Here is an 18,979-nt window from a genome sequence, read left to right as displayed (position 1 = left end):
TGCTTGGAAGGGAAGGAACAGAACGTGTTCGGAAATTTCTCAGGATTTAATCTTTGCTTTCCAAGTTTGAAAAGTGTGTGACTATAGAGTGTCAAATGCAAGTTCCCAATAATAATTTTGTTGAAAATCATGGTTCCTGCCTTCCTGGAAGCCTCATGGCCGGAAAAAGGATCAGCAGGCCGTGTTGTCATTGTTTCTAATGGAGAACTCCTGACTAGGTGTTTTTTTGGTTGTAATAACCAAGGGGGGCATTTGATGTGTAGAGTGTGGAGCGTGAAAACTCATCCTATTTGGAGGTCTTAAGTTCAAGTTTCCTGGTTCACACACCTGCACTCTCCCATTGTAGAATAGTATAGTGTAGAACCTAATAAAAAAAATGGGCCATTTGATTTGAGTGGAGGACAAATGCAAAGTCGATCTCTTTTCTTTTTGTTTTTAGGGTTTTAAGTTTGGGTTAAATATGCACTTACCCCCCTAAGTCATCCAAAAATTCCACATGCACCCTTGCTATTCTGACAATTCCACATGTACCCCTTGATAATTCCACGTGCACCCCCTGCTTTTCAAATGAATCCATATTTAAGTCCTACCGTTAATGGTCGTACCCAATGCACAAGGCTCATGTGTTTAGCAGGGTCTGGGGAGGGTCAGATGTATGCAGCCTTACCCCTATTTCCAGAGAGGCTGTTTCCAGGACTTGAACCAGTGACCAAGCATTCAGCAAGTGAATATTAGGCGTTAAACGCTAACAGATCTGAAACTGAAGAATGTAATGTACAATTATACCCTCGCTAGGGCATAATTACGACAATGCCCTGCTACTCCGGCGAGACGCCCACCTGCTGCTCCGTGACTAGTTGCTACTTTGGTGACCACCTCCTTCTCCGATGACCACCTCCTGCTCCGGTGACCACCACCTGTTGCAGGTAAATTCTTCTTCTTCTTCTACTCTTTAACTTCTGAGAGCACGAGAATCACCTTTCACACGGTGGGCTCATCAGAGGACATAAGGTGGCCATCCTATGCTTATCTACAGTTGGGAATCTTGTATTTAGTGGGTCCACGAACAAGACGATTTGCGTTTGGAGGAGAGAAGGTGGGGAATCACATGTGTCTTTCTGTTTTGACAGGTCACACTGGACCCATTCAATGCTTGGCCTACGAAGAAGATCAGGAATCGCTTCAAATGGTGTGGATGAAGAGATTCTCTCTTTACCATTGATAGAGAGAAACTATTTCCTTAATTTAGGTTTGTTTGTTTTAGGAGAAGAGTATAGAATGGATAAATTTGACAATGGATCCCTCTTGTTGGTGGGGTGAAAGATAAGTAAGAGAAAAAATAGAGTTTTCTATTCCATGAACATGGTAAAAGTTCCATCAAATTGCTGAAACTTAAATGGAAGATACTTCAATAGACTTGAAACATAGATTATTGGGTAACTTTTCCACCCTAGTTAATCAAACACCTCAATTTTTTATCGAAATGAAAAAATAAATATAATTTTTTCACTTCTTAAACCCCACCATACTAAAACCCCTCTAAACGAAAAGGGGGAGGGGAAATGAAAGAAGGGAAAGTGGACTCATTCTGCCAAGTGGTAAGTTGGTTGGGGGCAGAAATTCCACTAGCCTTTGCTCATCTGCCAATTTTGGGGCTAATAATTCTTAGCCCATATCAATAAAAGAAATTTTTTTGGGGTCAAAGCCCATATCAAAATCAAGTGGACAAAAGTGGGTAAAAAAACGATGGGAACTCTACCATTATTAGGCCATCCAATAAGGTTTAGAAATTTGATTAATTGCAGTGGACAAGAACATCAAAAGTAATAGAGAAACTGAAATACTATAATATTAGGAAAAGGGGCGTTGTTATCTGTGCCGCAGCGCAGGCTGCGCCCAGAAACATGAGGGTGGGCGTAATGATCACCTTGCCCCCCTGAATGGCAGGCCCATGTGCTTGGGTGCAGTCTATACTGCGGCACAGAGAACATTCTCCCTAGGAAAATATCTTTATTCACTTATATATAAGTTATGGGAAAAAGAACTGAGTCTATCTATTTCTTCCCTATATGAAAAGACATCTCTGTCCCCTTGTTTTGAGAAGGAAAGAGATAGACACATGAGAGTGCTGGCGTAGACCACACTCCCGGATAGAAAACTGCTTCCCGTAAGTTATTCCTAGGATTCACCCTAAAAAAAAAGATTAATTCCTAGCACCCTCTTGGTAGTTGGTACTGGCACCCTTACTACTCCCATGGAAGTTCTTAGCACCCTGTAATATAGGGTTACCTATAATTTTTTACTTACAAGGCTTGAAGATTCCTTGGGTGTAGACACTACAATAATTGGCCCTGAAGGGGCTTCTGAGATAGAGAGACATGTTTGGGTCCTATTGATTCAGTGTTTCAAGAATCGGGATCAGATCAATCAATCTGAATCAGATTAGCCGAAACTGATCCCGATTCCAGCCGATCTAGCTTGTCGGATCCTAATATTTAAAAACCCTAAAGGACATTAAAATACTGATTCCAAAGCCGATTCAAAACAATCTGTGTTGATTCCGATTCAGATCCCAACACAAGAAGCATATTTTGAAAGTCCCAAGTCACTATGAAACACCTATGTCTGAATTTGTAGTTGTAGATTGAGGTCCATGTTCAAATCCTTATTTTTTGGCACTAAAAAGTGAAAACCCTCTAAATGGAAGAAATTTATGACTCAGTACAATTTTGAGTAGGTCCTTGAAATTCTTTCACATACACCCATGAGTAGATACTCTAAAGCCCATTTTGAAATAAAAAAAGTTTTCGTACACATGGGATTCTCCCATCAATTCCATCATATAGAGTAGGTTTTATGTCATTTTATATGTACATTTATATCAATTTGACTGTATTTAATGCAGATCGTGCAAATATACATCCGTATATGAAAACTTTTGCTATTATAAGAGAAACCAAACATCAGACAAAATCATAGAAATCTTAAAGGAAGAATGGAAAAATTCAGAATATGAACGAGACGATAAAACAAACGATCAAATATTTCAAAAATGGCTTAAAAACGATAAAACGAACCATAGGATTTTTAAACGTTTAAATTTAAAAAATATTATTTTTACCGAAAAAAAAATTTTAAAAATATTAAAACGATAAAAACGGCGAGATGAATTCATGTCGGTTAGTGGCTTGGCGCGGGTACAGGTGATTAGGTGAAGCCGTTTTTTTGAGACGCCGCAACTCGGAAGTGTATAGAAGATTCAGTGGGTCATGGACTCTTTTTTATGATCCTTTAAAGTCCATGTACATAAATATGGCCCATATATATATCATCATATGTGTATTTTAGATGCGGAATACAAAAATTTTATTGGATGGAAGGGTCTCTCTCTCACTCATATATGGTTTTATGGTTTCTAAATGCATGCATGAGATTGAGAGGTAAAGAGACACTACTTTTCTTCCTTTTCTTTTTATTAAGAAGTGATTGAGTAGATCTGTACCTCTTTCCTTTCTTTTTTCCTTTTTTTTAAATAATCTCTGAGAGAGATATATATATATAGAGATGAAGAAAGCATGGAATTCTGGGAAGAAATCGATTGGTTTATATTTAAGGAAATAAATTTCTACGAAATCTCCTAAACCACTTTAAAAACCCAATTCCCCGAAATCTCCGTAGCTTTCTAATTCTTAAAACCCTTCATAAACCCTCCTTTTCTTCTTCCATTACTTCCCTTATCTTTTCTGTAAACGAAGAAGATGGAGAGAAGAGGAGGAGGAGGAGAAGAAGAGGAGTTAAGCAAGTTCTTGGCTCAATACGTTCAGAGACAACAGATGATCTGCCGCAACAACCATACCATTAACAATAATGGGATTCAAAACCCTCTTTCCCTTGGAAACTTACCTGACCGGTCGCTTGAATCTGCACTTTCTCGTCTATCTCTTTCTTCGCCTCACCAATCTCAATTTTATTCCCCTACTCCTCCTCCTTCCCTTGGTGGTGATGTTTCTGGTGTTGTACCCTTACTCAATAACCCTGCTGTTATGAATCCTTTTGTGGGTCAGGGTTTTCCATCTTTGTCTTATCATCATCGGTTGCAACAAACTGTTATGGATATGGAGTTGCAGCGTTTAAGGGTCCAGAAGGAAGCTTTCGAGGCTGCGGTTTTGCGACTTCGTGCTGAGAATTATACAGTTCCTGGATTAAATCCTTTGGCTATCGGTGACGAACCTCGTGGGGAATTCTTTAATGGTGCAGGGGGTTTGGTTTCCTCTGCTTCTGCTGCTGCTGCATCTTGTTGTGGCAAATCTTGCTGCCGTTACCAGCCCAGAAACAATGGTCGCTTGCAGCGTCCAATATCTTGTTCCAGAGAGTACACTAAGCGTTCCCCGATGATGCCCTGTTTCAATGGGAACGGTTTCCGCCTTGATTCTGTTGGGCATTGCAGAGTAGCTTCACCAGATGGACAGCTCTTGGAAACGGAAATTCCAATCGCATTGAGGTCCCCACTCTTCAATCAGAGCCTACAGCATATACAGCAGCACCCAAACTACTCGTCTTTGGAAGATTTGAGGGGCCAGATGGTCGCAGTGGCCAAGGATCAACATGGGTGTCGATTCTTGCAGAAGAAGTTCGAGGAGGGAACAATGGAAGAGATTGAGATGATTTTTGCTGAGGTTAAAGACCATGTGGATGAGTTAATGGTCCATCCTTTCGGGAATTACCTTGTCCAGAAACTCTCGGAAACATGTACTGAAAAACAGAAGATGGAGATTGTTCACACGATCACCAAGGAGGAATTCCAACTCGTCACTATCTGTCTCGATATGCATGGGTACGATTGTTCCTTCCCTCTCTTGTTTCTGAAAATTTCTACTTTTTTTAAGTGTATTTTCATTTACTATGAGATGAATAAATTTAATTATTTCTTAGATTATATTAATAGTTATCTTTCTTTTGTTGCAGTACCCGTGCAGTTCAGAAATTGTTGGAGCATCTTGACACCTCAGAGCAAATTTCCTCTGTTTTGTTGGCTTTGAGGCCGGGCACTGTCATACTTACCAAGGACGTGAATGGTCATCATGTCATTCAGCATTGCCTCCAGCGATTCTCCAATGAAGATAATAAAGTAAGTTTTTCCTTGGACAAAGGTGAGGTATTGGACTTAATGAGGGCTGGGAAGCATATTGATCTTTTTCCTTTAAGTTTTAAATGAGTGCAAGTGCTATTTAAGAGATGGATTTATGTTTGTGTGTGGGTGTAATTTTGCCTATGATAGTTCTTGAGTATCTTTATAGGTTGTGAATTAATTTTTTGAGCATGTTTATTTCCTAGTCTCCTTTCCCCCCCCCCCCCCCCTCCCCTCCCCTCCCTACCTCTTGTTTTAATAAGTTCTTAACCATATCTGGGTACCCAAGTGGGTTTCTACATGTTGTTTTCTTGTATATTAAAATTTCACTGGATGTAAAGATACAGCCTCCCCCCCCCCCCTTTCCCCTGGGGGCGGGAAGGAAAATTAAGCAAGAGGTATACAAACATTAGGATGCTTAGTCTCCAGAAATTAATACATTCAAATTGAAAGCAAAACTGCTGAACCCTTGAGGAATTACCCTTACCCAATATGAATTGGAAATCATAGCAACTCCTAGCGTTCCTCTCCAGCTAAAGCTAGGTTACAAGCAAATGATCCACTTTCCTCTCATATTTGTTACTTCAGCTTATAAGTGGTTTTTGGAGGAGCTACTGCAAGGTCCTGTGCAGTAATGGTATGATAGAGGCAGCTTAAAAAAAAATATTTTCTTCTTTTTTCCATCTTTGAACCTGTCTTATGCTCTTGAAAAACAGCACTCTTATAAAATGGGCACAAAAGTGTTTTAGATAGTTCAATCTACTGTGACATTCAGTCTCAAAACATCTAGAATACTAAGTTTAATATTATATCCTAATTGAAGGTCTCCCATGGTCATCAGGTAAAACACTCCTTGGGGAAATAATTTTTTTAACCTATTTCCATATACTAACAAGGTCTAAATTAGGTCTTTGAATGTCATATATGCTGTAATCAGACCAAATCATATTGGTTTGAATTTTCTCCCCATGTGTTTTAGGTAGCTCATATTTGTATGAAGTTTAGATATTTACTGGCAGCATGTTTCTCGCGTGGCCAAAAATGTGTCCATTCAGTGCTACAATGGCCATCTGTTTTGGGACTGTTAAGACCAATTTACTGGCAGCATGTCAGGGATGGATCCAAATACTTGTCCATTTAGTGTTTATTCAGTCTTTTTTTCCTGAATTTTTTTTGAGGGTACTTGGAATGCTTTTATCGGAGTTGCTAAAATTGCAAGTGAATTCAAAATTTATTAGATTTGAGTTTCAGGTCGAAAATTAGAAAGCAAGTCTAAGAACTTGTTTTTAGTAACTTTGTTGGATTCAGTTACTTTCTATATTCTTTTTTTCTACCTCATCCCCCCCCCCTACCACACACACACACACACACAAAAAAAAAGTGTTGTTGGGAGGAGATGACTAAATCCAAAAACTTTGAAAGCCTATTCGAAGGGGAGTCAGGGGACAAAGGGGTGATAGTGTATTGAGATAACTTTTATGAGTTGAAGTGGAGCTTTCCTTCTCTTTTGCTGCTTGTGGTTGATTCACCACTTTCTTGTGCTACCTATTGCTTGTATGAAAACATTAATTGAATTTATTTTTTTTTGGGGGGGGGGGTGGTTGGGGGGGGGGGCTGTGTGGGGTTGGGGGAAGGAGTTGCAGTTCACATAGTTAGTTTTTCTTTTCGTTGTTTACTTTCTGTTTTTGTTTTTTTGGATAAGGCTCTCTGAGCCTAAGGTGTACACTGTGCCTCCTCACATGCATTATTATATTAATTTTTTTTATAGAGAGAGAAAATATGATTTAAAAAACCAATGTGAGGAGGTATATTGTACCTTGCTTGCTCAGAGAACCCTCTCCCATTTTTTTTGGTTATTGAATTCTCTTTTAAGTTTGTTCTCTTCAAGTCAAAGGGAAGTTTGTACAAGGACCTGCCACTCGCAGAAAGCTTCCATGCTAGTACATCTAAACTATACTTGATAACAAGACTGTCTAGATGAAACGGTAGTTAAACAAGGGTATTCTGTCCAATAAATTGAGTATCCTAATTTCTTTGTTCTGTAAAATGAGTAAGCAACTGTTAGTCTGTTACAAAAGTATAGCCTACCACATTCAATCTTGCCGCTTAATACACTGGTTCCCACTTCTTTACACCGTGAGGCCCTGCATTGGGTTGCTGGATCAATAGTCGTAACTCGTAAGTTACTACTGCCATAGTGCTAGTGTTTTTCGCTCTTTAAATGATCTCTACTCCGTAGGTCTAAGTTTGTTGGAGACCCAAACATATTTGAGGAGAAACATAATTGCAGAATCACTTAATCCCCCGCATATTATTGTCTATTTATTTTATTTTTTTAATTTCTTATCTTTCAATGAAATTTCTCCATGAAAATTAGAAGAAACAAGTAAACAAAGGGAAAAAAAAGTGCTTGAACTTGAGTAATCCAGGAAGGAATAGGAAAATATTCTTCATACAATGTGGGATTCTCATTTTCCTCTCTTGATGTTCTGTTTCCAGTGATATTTCTTGTATGGCTGAATTGCTCTGGATTTCAGAACCTCAAATGTACATTGATTGGGAAACAAGTAGCCATTTCATGATTGAATCTGTGAATTGGAAATTCAGAAAGTAAATTGTAAAGCAATGAAACATTCTTCCTTGGGGATGGGCATCTGTAAAATTATTTGATTCGGACAATCTATCTTGAGGCTGTATAGGATGAATTGAGGTCTACACCCAAGACAGAGCCACTTCTCTTTTTCTTTAATGGACTGTCTACATCTTTGTTGTAGAACGTCAGTCTATCCTATCAATCCCATGTTATGTTCCAACCCAAAGTATTTAACCATTGTCTTAGATGTACATGTACTCCAGCATGATTTCTTTCAGCTATTACTTTTATGATTGAGATGTAGTATAGTTATTGGAAGTTCTAGAGAAATCTATATTTGGTTTTATCTGCAATCAATGTAGTTTAGGCATGGATTCTTTATAAAAACCTTAGTAATTGGACCATTTAGAAAGAGAGGAATGCTAGAATTTTTCCAGTTTGTGGCAGATCCATCCATAATGTGATAAAGAAGATTTTCATCAAGTTACTTTGATGGTTAGATTCCTCTAAAATTCAGAGTCCCAATTGATTCCACCTTGAGAGGCTGATAGGAAGCCATTTATCGTCTCTCATCTTCATGCTATATATGGTTGCCTGGGTAGTTGAGTTCCAGAAAAGTCCATTTTGACGGTGTTCAACTGGGGAATACAGGTCTTTCTGGGGTTTGAGGTGCTTTTAGGGATAGTGACAGGACTGTTGCTTCCGTTATCTATTGTGCATTTTTTTGTCATGTTGTTTATGGCTTGTTTCTGCTCCCCAGGGAGCTTCCCTATACATTCTCATCCTCTTTTTCTCTTTTTATTGTTAGTAATACTATTAGACTAATGATGATGATTATGATACAATGGTGCCTGAAGCTGCCTAAGCAGTTGCTTTGCAGAACCCACTTAAAGTAGTTATCATTTCCTGAAATTTTAATTTGTAAGTCCATCCTTAGAGCAGAAATTAGGAACTTAGGGGGGGGGGGGTTGAAGCCATGTGAAATCAGTAGTTGAAGTTCATCTTTCGATTGTTGTGACATGGCATGTGGGGTACAGGGAATCCCCCACCCTCATTTTTAATGTTAGTAGCCATCACAGCCCCCCTTCTCTCTCTGTCTCTCTCCAACAACAACAACTCAGCCTTATCCCAACTAAAGGGGGTTGGCTACATGGATCCTTTCCCTCCAATCAGCTTTGTTTGAGGTCATACTTGATACAAGACCTAAGCCATGCATGTCTTTCCTCACCATTTCTCCTAGAGTCATTTTAGATCTGCCCCTGGCTCTTTTAGCTCCTTCAATCTGATTAAAATCACACCTCCATACTGGAGCATCCAAAGGGCTCCATTGAACATGGCCATGCCACCTCAAACGACTTTCTCGTAGCTTATCATGTATCAGAGTTACTCCCAAATCAGCTCTAATATGATTATTTCTAGCTTTGCCACACATCAATCCCAACATCCTCATATCAGCTACACTTAAGTTTATTTATATGATGCTTCTTAACTGCCCAACATTCCGCACCGTACATCATAGCTAGTCATATGACTGTTCAATAAAATTTTCCTTTTTTTAAAGAAATACGTTGATCACACAACACTCCGAACAACATGTCCTTGAATAAGAAAAAGCTAGACAGCATGTCCTTAAATATGAAAAAGCTATACAGCATGTCCTTAAATAATTTACTAATGATAAAATATATAGGTATCAATAATCCAGTGTATACATGTAAAATTGCATATGTGGGTATGAGTACCCCATGTTTATCTATTCTTGTGTATTTCTGGTATTATTTGCGGTGATTTTAGTAGTCATACACCATTGCTGGAGTAATAAAATTTACAGTTCACTTTTTTCATGAAACTTTATGGTGGTGTTTCTTTGCCAGTATCTTATGAACACAATAGCAGACCACTGTGTTGAGATTGCCACGGACAGCAGCGGGTGTTGTGTAATGCAGCATTGTGTGATGCAGGCCCAGGGAGACCCACGAGAGCACCTGCTGGCTGAAATTATAGCAAATGCACTGGTCCTGGCACAAGATCCTTATGGGTTTGTCACTGCAACCTTTATCATTGTTCTAGTGTTCTATTTCCTACCATTTTCAGTAATTTAATTTCTTCCAATCTGAATGAAAATACTATTTTTTTTTCCGTTGTTTTAGAAACTATGTTGTGCAGTATATATTGGGTCTGAAGATACCACATGTCTTGGCTGCTGTATCGAGACAACTTGAGGGGAGCTATATATCCCTTTCTTTGCAGAAGTTCAGCAGTCACGTGGTAGAGAAGTGCTTGAGAGAATCTGAAGTAGAGCAGTCCACAAGGATTATCAAGGAACTCCTCAGTAGTTCAAGATTTGTTAGTCTTCTAGAGGATGCTTATGGAAACTATGTTGTTCAGTCGGCTTTGTCAGTATCAAAGGTTAGATCTTCATACTGTCCCACTTCACCTATAGTCTATGTTCTTAATATGTGCTGTAGAAAAATAGGTATCATTCTTTTATCTTTGACCTGAGTTTTATAAAATTACATGTCTGCAAGGTACAGTTATACATGTGAACTGATGCACATGGAAGGAGTGTTGGTCCACTTCCCAGTGAGATCTATTCCATGATCTGAACATAATGATGTTATCAAAACAATCCATTCTATAGTTTCTCACATATCTGCCACATTTTGACTTTTCTAAAATCAGAATGTAATACCCCTACTGAGGGTCAATTTTAGAATTAAACTAATCTGATGGATCCTGCCTTTTTCATTTGTATCAACTTTTGAACTGTTTTATCTATATTGCTCTAATTTAGATACTTCCTACTACCTTCTATTTGGAGTTTATATTGTCTTCCCATTTCATGTGCAGGGGGATACATACAAAGCCATAGTTGGACTAGTTCAGAATCATATTCCATCTTTGCGCAGCAATCCTTATGGGAAAAGGATCTTGGATAGGATCAATGCAAGGAGGTAAGTGGCATGTGTAAACATGTACAATGTGGAGAGCTAGTCGTGGTTGCTGTTTTTTTGTTTTTGTTTTTGTTTTGTTGTTTAAACAGAAGTGAGGTTCTCTCATTAGTCATATGGGGGGAGGGGGGGTGTCATGTCTTTAGGTTGGTCATATGTATTATTTGTAGTTAGGTGGCGTAAGAGGTTGTTCTGAAGAGCCCTCCAGGGGTAAGGAGATTGGGAAAGTTGAGGCAGAGTATTATTTGCATCCCTTTGGATGCTGTTCTTTTGATATGTGTACACAAGCTTATAAAGGGGGATGTAGAGAGACAAAGCGGTGTTTACTCGATCAAACTGTACATTCTCAGGTCCTTCCCACTGTTGCTTGTTATAACATTAAAGCCAGAGCTAGGAGATTGTTTGATGTACTTAAATTAATTGATTTCTTGAGGTTGCTCCCACATCTTACTATTGATATTATTTGAGTTCCCCTTCTAAAGCTTTGTTGCATTCTATTACTCCATGTGCGGATAGGTGATCGAGACTAAGGCTGTGTTTGGTATGCATTTTTTAAATGCATTCTAGGTCGATCTCGCCTTCTCGGATGATAAAAACAGTTTATTTTATCATATGAGAATGTGAAATCAACCTAGAATGCATACCAAACGCAGCCATAGTATCCTCACATGTATGGATATGGATATGGATGGGTGAGGTTGAAGCATGATTCTGGGTATCGGTAACATTGATAAATATACAATCCCCGACGATATTGATACGCATCAGTTGTATCAACCAAAAGGTGATCCATTTTTTAATTCACATCCGACACAGTTCGATTCGTATAGTATCAATCAGACTATGTAACCGGACTTTTATGCCCTTCGTAAAATGATAGATGGACAAATAGATTTGAAACTACCTTTGTAAGAATCACGTAAGTAGAATCCTTGAGTCACATACATGTTTTTGGTATAGACCCCCTATTCAAGCAACACGGAGAAAATTCAGAGCCATATGCAGATTTTAATATCATTTATTTGATATATAAGAGCAAGTAATAGAGCTCTGGATCTGAAAACATCTCATTGTCTTCCTCACCACAAGGGAAATCTGCTGGTTCATCAACCAATGAAGGATTTACATTCCAAGTGCTTGGTTTCTGTTTTTTAGATATATGTCGTAATGTTGTCTGCACTGTTGTCAATCTTCTTCAACTTATGAGAATTTTCTTGTTCATGTGGGGGAGGAGGAGGGGCATTTAGATCAATGTTTCCATTGGATATTTCTGCATCATTGATTGTGATTTGCTTGCTTTTCTCAGTGACATTACAAGTACTCCTCATGTACTCTTCTAATATCAAACTTCGACGCCAATTGTTTCCGTCCACACTAGCCTTCTGATGACCACGACCTAATTGCTTCCGACGTTTGGTCGAATTCCAATGGTTTTTGATTGAATTCTCAGTTCTTCCTGGAATTCTCTTTGCAATCTTAGTCCACTTTTTTCCCACTTCTGCATGTGCCTGGACCAAGGCTATCTCCTCCTCTTCAGTCCACGCTTCCTTCTACAGGAAAACATTCTTGATTCACTTAAGGTTCACAACATACAAATAGAAAGAACATGCAATCACTAGCTAGGAAATGAGGACAACCTTGATATCGGGGCTAAGATGATTAAACCATCGCTCTCGGCATTGTTTTCCTTCCCTAGTTTTCATGATGGATGCTATATTTGTCCATTGCTTCAATCCATGACTCTGTACCAGAGACACCAGCAACCTGTAGAGATGTGTTTCTTTAGTATGGAGTCGAAATAAAGAAGAGAACATGACTATGCTTTGCTATTGTTTCTTGTTACCATGCTACGCTTTGTTTGTTTTTTCTTTAGTTGCTCGACGGGGTGGGAGGACGCCGGCCGAGTGGGGAGGGGAGAGAGAGAGAGAGAGAGAGAGAGAATAATAGTGAAGTTTAATAGATTCACCTGTCTTCTTCAAAGGTCCATTGCTTCTTGATCATGTTCGCCTTCTTGATTCACCTTTACGTCCTAGAGAGGGCAAGAAAAGATGAATGTATTGAGAGGCTGGTGAGGGGTATAAAAATAAATGGTACTTGGTAAATATGGCAATCAGGAAACTATGGAATTTTCTTGTTCACCAAATGAATGGCATTGAGCGTTTCATAGTCTTGACGTATTACCTTCTATTTTAGGCACTCTCACATAAATTAATAGAGTAACTTACTTGAATCCCCCTTGAAACTAGCCTGTTACTCATGTAACTCCCACATTTTGACCCCCAAAAAAAATATATATGCATACCTCCGATCTTTATCCTCTCAGGTTTCCTGTCGGGTACAGTTCGTACGGTTAACTCTACCAGGCAGGGAACCTGAGAGGATAATTTTCCGCATAGCTCCCCCAATTTTTCAAATTAATATCAAAGTGATCTACTGTGGGTTATTTTTTACTAAATGGCCAAACTACCCTTGGTGAAGGGCAAACTAAAATCCATAATGACAGGGAAGTCCTGTCCCTAAGATCCTAACCTCTTGACCATCAAAAACAAAATCCTTGAGGCTCCATTTGGTTGTAAGGGGACTTCAAAGGAAGGGAAGTGAAATTTTCATACTTAAGAAAGATATTTTTGCAATTATTACCCCATGTGACAATATCACTAACTTCAAATCATTCTATATTTGGTTATTAAATTCTACTTTACTTTGCATCCAATTCCCTTTGGTTTATTTTATTATAAAAAAAAATTCCCTTTGGTTTAAAATGTAAAATGTACCATTACTAAATATGGTATGAAATTTTAATAATTTATATAATCACATGAGGTATAATGATTACAAAAATTTTTTGTTTTAGATTTGAAATTTTTTTTCTTCCCTGCCCTTTGATTCCCCTTGCAACCAAACGGAACCTGAGGGTTCTATTAAAAGGAAAAAATTCAGCCACCGATAGCAATTGCACCCCACGACCTTCGGCCGTCGTGACACCAGCGAATGACGACAAACCTCCAGTGGGCATAATACGGCGTCTGACTGCCCATAAAACCCCTTTTATCTTCTTCTTTCCTCCTTTGTACATCTCTAATGCAAGATACAAAAATTTAATTAATCAGAAAACCCCAGGAAAGTTGCAATCCATTTCCTCTTCATGCCTAAGTTCACTCTTCTTTCCCAATAAAGATTAAAGAATGTTGCAATTTTGCAATTTTAATTATCACTTATCTCTAGGTTTTGCAACAGTTTTGTTTTTCCTATTTATTTTATTTTATTTTTGGGTGAAAATTCAATATAAATTTTCACTCTCCTAATTTATTTATTTTTGGATTAAAAGCTTGTATAATAGGAAAGGGGGGGGGGGGGAGATTAGGGGATGGGAATAGGCCCCAAGGTGGTTTGAACTCATGACCTCTAATTTTAGGAGTCGGTCTTTTGCCAACTGAGCTGAACCCTTGGCTCACTCTACTACATTTACATTTTTGTCTTTGATGCTTTCGATGTCTTGAGAGGTTATTGAGCACAGAGGCTTTAGTGGGAAATTGGTGGTTACACTGGTTTGTCGATATAATAAGATTGGAGCAATACCCATTATCAGATCTTCGTGTGAATGTTTGATTAAGTTCTTGGTTTCATTGAGGTCTTTGAAGCATATATAGGTTGTTCAAGAAGATCTTGCAATTAAGTTACAAGATGGCAGAGGAGGGGTTCTGGAACCGATTATTTTTCCTGTCAGGTTAATTCCCTGCTCCGTCTTGTTGTCCGGTTCCTCTCATAGGGGGCGAAAATGACAACTTAATCATACTCGGGCAGTGTGTTCGGGCCGGGGGTTAGGTTGTCATTTCCACCCCCTATTAGAGGAACCATGCAGGAAACTTGAGAGGATAATGATTATCTAGAACCTACTCAACCAACGCTCAGAAAATTGAAAGAATATATGTAGAATTTATTGTTATTAATTTGGTATAAATTAGTTCACTTTATGGACCAAATGGAAGAAATTATTTCCATAGAGTACAGGTGATACATTTCTACAAAATTGGGAATTCTTAAATTTCAAAATTAGGATATTCCAAGGTCTCTTTACATTTCTACAAAATTGAGAATTCTTAAATTTCAAAATTAGGATATTCCAAGGTCTCTTTCCATTGGATTCTTTGTCTTGATATATCCCGTTGTTCTCTGCATTGATGTCGTTCTTCTTCAAGCAATGGGGTGGATTTTGAATAGTTATCTCCTCTAATTCGCTGCCTGCTCTAATTCCTCACATAGGGGTGAAAATGACCACCTATCTCCTGCTAGAACACATTGTCCAAGGTGGGGTCCACTCCCCCAATTAGAAGAATTGAAGGAATTGGAGGGGATATATCCCGTTGTTCTCTGCATTGATGTCGTTCTTCTTCAAGCAATGGGGTGGATTTTGAATAGTTATCTCCTCTAATTCGCTGCCTGCTCTAATTCCTCACATAGGGGGTGAAAATGACCACCCTATCCCCTGCTAGAACACATTGTCCAAGGTGGGGTCCACTCCCCCAATTAGAAGAATTGAAGGAATTGGAGGGGATAATTATTCCTCAGACTGAAGATGTTTCCATTGGTTACTTATGTATCCTTGATCATGATCTGCTTGCTTTTCTCAGTGACCTTACAAGTACTCCTGAGTCCTGACGTAGTCTTCTAACACCGAACTTGGACGCCCATTGTTTCCATCCACACTAGCATTGATACATAAGAAACCAATGGAAATAATCTCACTCTGGACTGCCCTCCATTGCATAAACAAGAAAACTTTCATGGTTTAGAGAAGAAATCAAGGGAAAGAGTGATTGGAATGCCCCTCCTCCATAGCTTGAACTAGCAGACTTCCAGTCCCTTGGGGGAGATACTTTCAGATCTAGAATTCTAGAAACCCTTAAAAATAACTGGTTGGAATGCCCCTCCTCCATCTCCTCAAGGGCTTTATTTGTTGAGTCCCACATCTCATATGCCCATGACCCATGTCAGGTATAAAGCAATTCAGTTTTGATATATGGGTTCGGTTTCCAATTTTGTTTTTTTTTTATGGGGTTTAGATTCAATTCAAAATGTAACGTACATCAGTTGAGAGAGAGAAGGAAAAAAAAAACACTTTATCAGTTACTAATGCTTTCTTTTGTCATTGGCACTCATCGTCTTTGGGTCAGTCAAACCATAATTGTTAGTTTGAAAGACTGGAAAAACAATGTGATGCTTGGATTCAACTTGTTCTTGAAATAATCACACATGCTCCTTTTGAAAAAAGCAAAAAAAATCAAGGAATAAAGAATGCTAACCGATCATGCAGCACGCCCGGCATGTACGCGTCCAGACACAACCATGCGTGAAATGATCCATGCATCCCTTTAGAAAGGTGGAAAGGACCAAGGGTGTGTACTAGATTTTTATTATTGATCCTCACGAGTCTCATTAACTTCTTTTTCTAAAATATGCAAAAGGAGAGATCGCTATCTCCAATTAGGAAGGTGAGGGTGATTGTGAACATCTTCATCCCCAAAACTAAGAATGTTATCAATTTTTTTTTTAAAAAAAAAAAAAGGAAAAAAGAATGCTACCTAATTGCATAGCATCTGCACTCAGGCACAAAAGCGTGCGAAAGTACCACCTTGCTCCATAAAATAAAAAATTACATCTATGTTGATGCCCTTGCGTGCGCTGAGGATCATGATCACAAATTCTCAATGTTGGAGTCCTCTAATCCTAAACTTCAGGGAGAAAAAATGCTTAAAAGTCAGATTTGACCATAGTTCTAACCCTAACCTTAAGGCTGTCAAAATCAAACTGAAACTGAACTGAGCTATTTACACCGAAATCGTGAAATTGTTTAATACATGGTTCAATTTGATTTTAAAATTGAGACCGTTTAGTTAAACGATTTTAAACCGAATTAAATCAAACCGTTTAAACCGATGGTAAACCGTTTAAACTGAAACAAATATTAGTAATAAGTAATGGAAATAATTAATCATTAGAATAAAAAATATGAATAAAAAAATTATTTAAAGAAAATACATAAGAATTCAATTCATTAGGGCTGCAACAGGGTCGGGTTGGGCCGGGCTTTATAGAACCCTAGTCCAACCCTAAGTCCCCTTAGCTAGGCCCAAGCCAGACCCGACCCTGACTCAGGGTCAGAAAAATCCAACCCTGACCCGCCCTTAGGGTCGGGCCGGGCCGACCCTAATTGGCCCTGATCATGGGGAGGGGGAAAGAAATGCATGGGTTGGAATGGGTTGGGAAGAACTTATTAATTTTACATAAAATAACAATATAATAAATTATATTATAACACTTATTGTCTTCATATATAGTATATTATATAAAAAAATGTGGGTGAAATTTAAAGTTCATAATGTATAATTTATATCAATATATATTTTATAGTATAACTTAAATCAGGGTCGGGCCGGGCCAGGCCAAGCTTAGCTCGAGGCCTCAACCCTAACCCGACCTAACCCTAACTCAGGGCCAGAAGTTTCCAGCCCTGACCCGCCCTCAGGGCCAAATATCTCAGCCCAGACCCTATTCGGGCTCAGGGTGGGCCAGGGCGGGTTCGGGCCGGCAGGGCCAAACTTGCACCCCTACAATTCATACATCAATTTCAATAAAAAAATTTAAAAGACATGTAATGGAAAATAGCCATTTGAATAAAAAAGTTTTTAAAAAAAAAAATAAAACCACAACAATTAAAAGAGTTTAAAACCGTTTATTACACGGTTCGATTTTGGTCTTACTCAAAAAAACTTGTACCGAACCAAACCGAACTGTTTCATACATGTTTTGTGCATGTATGTGAATGATACCATTGATCTCATGGCTTTGCAAAAACTATCACTATCATGAATCCACAAGGTGAAGGAATGAGGCCACCATGGAAACAATCATCTATGCATTTACGACCCAATATTAGAAGACAATAACATTTGCTTCAATAAAGATTATGTTACTCCTTTGTTGTTTAAGGGTCCATATAAAGAACCTACCCAAGGAAGTAAGGAACACAGAAAATTGAAAGAACATATGGCTCAACTTCAACTTTATTGACAATATAGGGGAAATTATTTCCATCCAATCCAATACATTCATTTCTACTAAATTAGGAACTCTTAAATTTCAAAACAAAGATATCAGCCTAATTACAAAGCAGAACATTCAAACACTCTTTCCATTGATTTCTATCTGAATATATCCCCTTGTTTTCTGCACTGTCGTCATTCTTCTTCAAGCAATAAGAATTTTTCTTGTTCATGTAATGGAAGAGGGGCATTCAGAGCTACATTTCCATCAGTTCCTTCTGCATCTTTGATCATTATCTACTTGCTTTTCTCAGTGACCTTACAAGTACTCCTGATTTAGTGTTCTAACACTGAACTTGGACACCCATTGATTCTGTCCACACTAGCCTTTTGATGATCCCGCCCTGATTGATGCCTACGTTTGATTGAATTCTAGTGGTTCTTGATGAGTTCTCAGTTCTTCCTGAAATCCTCTTTGAAATCTCAATCCATTTCTTTGCTAATTCTGCATGTGCTTGACCAAGGGTATATCCTCCTCTTAGTCCATGCTTGTGGCTACAGGAAAAACATCTGATTCACATAAAGATCAGAATCCTTGATAGATCATAGGACACCATACAAATAGAAGAACATGAAATAGCTAGAAAAGGGGATAACCTTGATATTGGGGCTAATTAGATGATTAAACCATCACTTCTGTACATGACTGTGCCAGAGAAACCAGCAACCAACCTGTAGAGAGATGTCTCTATAACTAAGTTTAGAATCAAAATAAAGAAAACAACAACAACAAGAAGAAGAAGAAGGCTATGCTTTCTTTCTTTGTTTTTTTTTTTTTTTTTCCTGAAAAAAACAGAGTAAGTCAAGAAGAAACAAGAAAAAAAAAATTGCAATGCAAGAAGAAAACTTATTGAGTCATGTACAGTAATTTTGGAAGCTAGTGTGTTGGAATTTACCGAAACCCTTGTTCATCATCCACACACAAGCCATCCTCATCAAAGTCAGTGACTTGGGCTCACAAATGAAAACTGATTTAATCATTTTAGCCCTAATATCAAGGTTTCTGATCTTTATGTGAATCAAATGATTTTCACATAGAAACAAGCATGGAACGAAGAGGAGGACATAGCCTTGGTTAAGGCACATGCTGAATTAAGAAACAAATGGGTTTGAGATTGGAAAAATGATTTCAGGAAGAACTGAAAACGCTATCAAGAACCACTGGAATACAATCAAACGTAGGCAGCAATCAGGGCGGGATCAT

At 38.4% G+C, this 18,979-nt stretch overlaps 1 protein-coding gene and 1 long non-coding RNA gene across 2 annotated transcripts; one reads left to right on the top strand and one right to left on the bottom strand.

The window, feature by feature from the left end:
* The first annotated feature begins 3,758 nt into the window (after positions 1 to 3,758).
* Positions 3,759 to 10,715, top strand: LOC122661750 (putative pumilio homolog 8, chloroplastic). Its single transcript, XM_043857254.1, has 5 exons — positions 3,759 to 4,834; positions 4,966 to 5,128; positions 9,596 to 9,759; positions 9,872 to 10,130; positions 10,572 to 10,715. The coding sequence occupies exons 1-5, from the start codon at positions 3,759 to 3,761 to the stop codon at positions 10,677 to 10,679; spliced, it is 1,770 nt and encodes a 589-aa protein (XP_043713189.1). The 3' UTR covers positions 10,680 to 10,715.
* A 1,317-nt stretch (positions 10,716 to 12,032) lies between these two features.
* Positions 12,033 to 18,755, bottom strand: LOC122662404. Its single transcript, XR_006333016.1, has 3 exons — positions 18,672 to 18,755; positions 12,310 to 12,436; positions 12,033 to 12,222 (listed from the first exon to the last, which is right to left on the bottom strand). It is a non-coding gene; the product is annotated as an uncharacterized LOC122662404 (long non-coding RNA).
* Positions 18,756 to 18,979: the final 224 nt, after the last annotated feature.

The sequence above is a fragment of the Telopea speciosissima genome, chromosome 5, assembly GCF_018873765.1.
Source record: "Telopea speciosissima isolate NSW1024214 ecotype Mountain lineage chromosome 5, Tspe_v1, whole genome shotgun sequence".
NCBI classification, from domain to species: Eukaryota; Viridiplantae; Streptophyta; class Magnoliopsida; order Proteales; family Proteaceae; genus Telopea; species Telopea speciosissima.
Note: the sequence above shows the minus strand (reverse complement) of the source record. Positions and strands in the feature narration are given on the sequence as shown.

Coding starts and splice junctions, on each gene's coding strand:
- LOC122661750 (XM_043857254.1), top strand. CDS start 3,759: ATGGAGAGAAGAGGAGGAGGAGGAGAAGAAGAGGAGTTAAGCAAGTTC. Junction 4,835..4,965: donor ATCTGTCTCGATATGCATGG/GTACGATTGTTC, acceptor CTTTTGTTGCAG/TACCCGTGCAGTTCAGAAAT. Junction 5,129..9,595: donor TCTCCAATGAAGATAATAAA/GTAAGTTTTTCC, acceptor TTTCTTTGCCAG/TATCTTATGAACACAATAGC.